This window comes from Egretta garzetta, unplaced genomic scaffold, assembly GCF_000687185.1.
Source record: "Egretta garzetta isolate BGI_Z169 unplaced genomic scaffold, ASM68718v1 scaffold206, whole genome shotgun sequence".
Taxonomy (NCBI): domain Eukaryota; kingdom Metazoa; phylum Chordata; class Aves; order Pelecaniformes; family Ardeidae; genus Egretta; species Egretta garzetta.
The window spans coordinates 2,676,245-2,682,253 of NW_009259984.1; the positions used below are offsets into that span (position 1 = coordinate 2,676,245).

Below are 6,009 nucleotides of genomic sequence, written 5' to 3' on the forward strand. Positions count from 1 at the left end.
CTCCTGGGGCCCGCCACGGGAGCTCTGCTCCAAGCCACAACCTCCCATGCAGCCTGAACTTGCTTTTGTGCATTTACCCCTAACTCCAATTGCCCTATATTCCTCTAACTTTCAGTGAAGGCTCTGAGAAGCTTGTATCACCTAATGCTTTTAATACCCCTCTTTAAAAGTATGAATGATTCAATGTCTTAACTTACTACATACTAAATTTTTTTTCCCCCTATCAGAGCCCTATATGTATGCACACTAACATATTTATATATGGAAGAAGCTAGTGATGAACAGGGGAGGATATTTTAAGAAACAAAGTGGAAACACGGTGCATTTCTGATGTGGGTTAGATGATGTGCTCTTAAGCCTGACACAACAGCACTCAGATATGAGAGCCTACATTAATTTTATCTACAAATTGAGGCTTATGGTTAAAGTCAATAGAAATTAAATGCATAGAGTACACAGATGATGTCAGGTAAGCCCTTAAATGACAACTTACAGAAAGGCCGCTTAGATTATCTGAACAGAAAAGTAATGGTAGGTACAAAGAAAATGCCCAATTAGTTAATTACTGGCATCTGAAAAATAAAGTGAAATTGGAACCTAATGCACTCTCTTCACAAGGTAAAAGATTCTTGCCTTACTGTGATACACATTTTAAAATGTTATGTTTCAAAATTCTGAATTTAACAAATAGAGGAATGGGTGAATATCATTACTAGTTATATAAAATTCAATTTATGATGGGGTGGGACATGGGATATTCAGTTACATTCTCCTTCTCTGTATCAGGTGACTGGGAAAAGCCTTTTAAACCAGAGCATACTGAAGAAAGGGAGTTCTTTGTGGATGGTGAAACTACTGTGAAAGTCCCTATGATGCACCAGGAGGGCATATTCGACTTCTATTTTGATGAGGAGCTGTCATGCACCGTGGTACGGCTTCATTATAATGGGAGTGCTACTGCATTTCTGGTTCTGCCAGGAAAAGGGAAAATGAAGCAGTTAGAGCAAACTCTGATCAAGGAAAACATCCAGAAATGGTCAGACAATCTCTTCCAGAGGTAATCTTCTGCCAGTCAGCTGCAGCACCACCTAGATTTATAGTCTTTTTTCTTTTTTGGGAATGCAAACACTATGAACTTGCTGATTCTGGGAACTGAGTGGGTTATTTTTGGCTTGTGTGCCCTGGTTGTAAAAATCTTGCAGCTGGTTGGTATTTAACTATTCTCTTGTTGATGCCTGAGTGACTTGCTGCTCCCCCCACCAGAATGGACACCATTCCAGTAGGCTCCCAGGAGTCCCAAATAGCAAGCCTAGATTGGCATTTCTAAAACAGTCCATTGGCTGAGTGGGAAGGTGGCAATTCTAAGGCAAATCTCCTGTACTGAGGTTTCAGTTAATGTGTTTTACCTCTCATATGTCCCTGGCACACCGTGACTCAGACATATGTCTAAACCTTAAATAAACCATAACTTAAACAGTTTGTAGTAATGCCTATATACATAGTATGTCCTACTTCCTTAGAAGAACCATTGCAGCACACAGTGGTTGTTGGAACAGGCTAGTGATTAATTGTGGATGTCCTGATTTTCTGGTATTTTGGTTTGGAAATTATAAAAATCTAATGAGATTCTGCTAGCTCCTACCATTGACAGTGACGCCAGCTAACACGTTTTTACAACCCTGTTTGTCTGGGAGGGAAGAGACCTTAGCACCAGTGGATGACTAATATGAAGTTAATACGTGCCTAATTTACTAAGCTCTGCCCTGATTCACAACTAATAATGCTGTGCAGTTCGCACCCATGATTCTTGGTGCATCATTATAGAAATGCCAGCACAGATAATAAAAGCATAATGGGTGGCAAATTGGATATGAGCTAATAATGCAAAACCTCAAATATGAAAAATAAAAAAATGTATAATTCTCAGCTGCAAAATCAGGAAAATCCTTACCTAAATTAATTCTTGGTGAAACATACTTCAAGATCAACATAGGAATAAATCCTTCATGGGAGAGGCTGTGAGAACCAAATGGCAATTTCAGTTCTACTATTATGTTGATGCCAGTGCTAATACACTTGGTCCCAACATCTTCTAGTGCACTGGGCAGTATCACCCCTACAGCAGTGGGGTTTGGATCCCGTCCATTTTGCTGTTCAACCCAAGCTATTTCTGGGAGAGACAGCAAAAGACTTGAGCTACCTAAAGGTGACTTGGAAGCGCTAAGGATCCCTAGACAGTGCACAAAGAGAACTCCAACAGAATGCATACTAAGCTGGAGCTGCCTACAGATAGCTCACAGGCAAAGGCAAACTCAGTCATGGCCAGTCCACGGGAGGAAGATGATTGAGGGTAGGGTGTCTGAAGGTGCAGGCAGATGAGCACAGACCTTCCCTGGAGCCACACCAAATGCCACAGCTGTGCCAAAACAAATGCTTTGCTTTGAAATGCTGGGGTTTGCCACACTCCAGGTCTCTACCTGCTTGAGAGATGTGGGCTGTCACCTCCGCACCTCATCTTCTCAGGCTCTCATTACTGTCATCCTTTGCAGAGTCCTCTCAGATTTGCTGAAGCAAAACACCAGATAGATATTACAATTATTTATTATTATTATTATTATTATTAATTATAGTGCCTGTGTCACTATGAGAACTAGTAGTTGAATTAGTGCTCATTGTACATTCAGGGGCTTACCCAGCCCCCTGGGGTTTGATACTCATGGGGATTACACAGCTTTCTCACTGTCATTTACCTTGGTGAAAGATCCTTTTCACCACTTTCTGTGTTTCTTTTCTACCTAACAGCATGATTAGCCTCTACTTCCCCAAATTTTCTATTTCCGGGAGCTATGAAATAACAAACACCCTTAGCAAGATGGGAATTGTGGATGTGTTCACTGACCAGGCAGATCTCTCTGGCATCGCCGGTGCCCCAGAGCTGAAGGTTTCTAAAGTAAGTCTGTGGCTGTCAGCCCTTCCCTTTCTTTCATGAACAAGCAGGAAAACCACTCTGTGGTAGCATCCAGAAACAGCAGCTAAATACAGCTCCCAGCTTCCCAGCTTGCCTGCAGCTGGGCTCACCTCAGCCTGCAAGCTTACAAGAGGAGTTTGGCCTTTGGTGACAGTGGAGATCAGATTAGTTTTCTGCACATCTGTTTTCTCCAAGACTGATATACTGCAGGGTATCTGGAACATGAGAGAAACATCAACTCCCAGCTCCTTGAGGGGATCTGCTAATGTTCCCAGGCACACCACAGCCTGTCCTCCCACCCTGGAGATTCAGTTTCAGAAGTGCAGACAAGCTCTTACAAGTGGAGCCTCCATCCTTCACCCAGTCTTTGGAACAGAGGAAAAATAGCCTGGGTCTTTGGGTTTTTTTGAGGAGATTTCCATAGCTCCGTCCTGGTCCTCGTTTAAAGTAGCCACAACTACAACAACAGAGCTCACATATCTGCTGTCCCTACTCACTTCTCAGTGGATCCTCCAAAGCAGGGCTGCTTTAAAATGGTCTGATTCATCCCTCAGGTTGCTGTTGTCTGCCCAGAATGACTGTCTGTTTTCTTTCTTCCTAGGTTGTTCATAAGGCTGCTCTGGATGTTGATGAGAGAGGTACTGAGGCAGCAGCAGCAAATGCTGCTGAAATATGGACATCGTCTCTTTCTCAAACCATTGAATTCAACCAACCCTTCCTCATGCTAATTTTTGACAGAGATACAAACAGTACACTCTTCATAGGAAAAATAGTTAACCCAACTATTACTAGCTGAAGTGACATATGAATTCTGCTTGCTATTACTGATTAAAGAAGATGTGAAACTGCATGACATGATTTATTTCCATTTGTACCAGCTTAGTATATGGTTCCTTTTTAGCAAGAGTTTTCATTCTGTGTCATTATCAAAAACTATTGGTATTGACAATGACACTTGCTTAAGAGGAAGCAAGGAATATGTTTTTAATTCAGCTAGCAAAAAATGCCTTTTTTACTTGACAGAAAGCCAAGGAAAGACCTAAGATTTGCCAGTGTTCAGACACATTTGTATTACAGTGGAAGACTCCTGCTTAATAGGTGGTTGTCAGCCAGACTAGCAGATAAAATGATTAACAATCTTGCAAATAAAGCAGAAGTGGTTGTAATTTACCATAAGTAAGTAAACAAGAGATGGAAGAGTTGGATCAACAATGCAGGGTCACAGGAGAATAAAGCTTCTAATGGAGACGGCACTGGGAATGTGAAAAGCTGTCTTCAACAGAGAAAGAAATCTCCTTTCTCCACCAGAAACCTTTTATCATTTTTAGCATTAACCTAGAAGCAAATCTTCCTGAGTTTCTTGCAGCTCAAAACAGAGCAGGAGGATCAAATCTGCTCTTGAACCAGAAGACTTTCAACCACGTATTGCCAATTTGACAGATGTAGATAGCCCGTGCGAGTAACTGGCTTCTCACACTTATATCCATCAGTGGTCTGTATGTATCAGGATGTAGCTGGATGGGCAGGTGAGGTATTTGGATGGCAATTACACAAGCACACTGTCAGCTGAGGTTTGTGGAGAACACATAAGGAGGGTCTATAAAATTGGAGATATTTCAAGCACTGTCCTTTTACAGTTAAGAAAGTAGATAGGGAGCACCCAATAAGCAGCTTGCCTGACCCAGGGGGTGGCGGCAGGCACCCAGGAAGGACGTAGGGCAGCTTGAGGGCTGGCTGGTAACTGCTTTCAACACACCTGCCTTGGCAACATGTACCAGAAAGAACACAGCTGCCCCTTTCTTCCCTATAGTTGTGTTTTTTGGAAGCAGATGAAATGGTGTCACAGCATCAGGAATCATGTCAGGAGCAGTCAAATGTTTTGGGAAGCTAACACCCCCTCAGCAAGGTCTTGTGTGCCCTCTGTGAAATTAAAAGCAAGTGTGATTTTATCAGTCTGGTGCAAAGCACTGTCTCCCCTTTCACAGTCAAAAGGAAAGCTCCCTTTCTGCTCTGTGTTCCTTGTAGAAAGCTCCTGTTAACTCTCATACATGGTGCTTGATGGTGTTTTTTGACTAAATAGTCACAGTCTCTGTGTAGACAAGTGTATGAACAACTCACAAGCATCAATGAGAGGCCTCCCAGTGGAGGAGATGCACATGCACTACATCACCTTCCTCATTCCTTCCTGCACTCGCCTCCATCAGTTCGGGTGGCTTTGTGGCCTGCCATCCACACAGCGACAATTCATACGGCAGCCTATCTGGCTGTGCAGGTTTCTTGTCTTCCTGAAATGTGACTGAACAGTGCAGCATCAATAGGCTCAGTCTGAGCTCTTATCACTCCTACCGTTAACTGCTGTTCAAGAACAGGCATTCAGCAAAGGAACAGTAAAGCCTTTAGGGATGAGAGAGCTCAAAGAGGTCAGATGTATCGAATCAGCTATGTATCAAACGCCCTACAGTCACACCAACTTGCACCAGTAGAAAAACTGACATAATTGACTTTAGTAGAATGGTCCTCAATTTACATCAAGAAATGTGGAAGAAACAGAGGTCCCAGATCCACAGTTACCTGTGGCAGCTGCAAGACTAAACATTGCTCACTCCCTTGAAAACCATTTTGGAGTGGATGGAGGCATATACATAGAAATACAGCATAGTAGGAGGAAGATTGTCCCCATGTGGTTCTGGGAGAAATTTGAAGATCAAGAGAATCCCTCACATCAGCTACATCACCTTTTGCAGGCTGTTAATCCATAGTTTGGGAAGGAGACTCCTTTCTTTCCTACCTTCAGTATCTTGGTACTCTCACAGACACGTGCCCCATTCAGGAGCAGGATGTGGGAATTCTGTTTTCCTCCCATATTCCAGGAAAATGAGCCCACAGGGCCGTAGGAGGGAGGTGCAGGGGCAAACACGCTGCCACACAGAACTGGTGCTCCGCAGCTTGTGCTTCCCCCTCTTGCTGCATCTCCTGCATGATCTGTCTGTGTTTGTGATTCGTGTTGGGGCGGTTGCAGGAACAGCAGGTGAGGAGGGACC

General features: G+C 43.3%; 1 protein-coding gene across 1 annotated transcript in view; it reads left to right on the plus strand.

The window, feature by feature from the left end:
• Positions 1-3,764, plus strand: part of LOC104127803 (alpha-1-antiproteinase 2) — a 4,653-nt gene extending 889 nt beyond the window's left edge. The window contains exons 2-4 of the mRNA XM_035896012.1: positions 787-1,057; positions 2,803-2,950; positions 3,570-3,764. Of these exons, the coding sequence (XP_035751905.1) occupies positions 787-1,057; positions 2,803-2,950; positions 3,570-3,764 (614 nt within the window). The remainder of the gene's footprint in view (positions 1-786; positions 1,058-2,802; positions 2,951-3,569) is intronic.
• Positions 3,765-6,009: the final 2,245 nt, after the last annotated feature.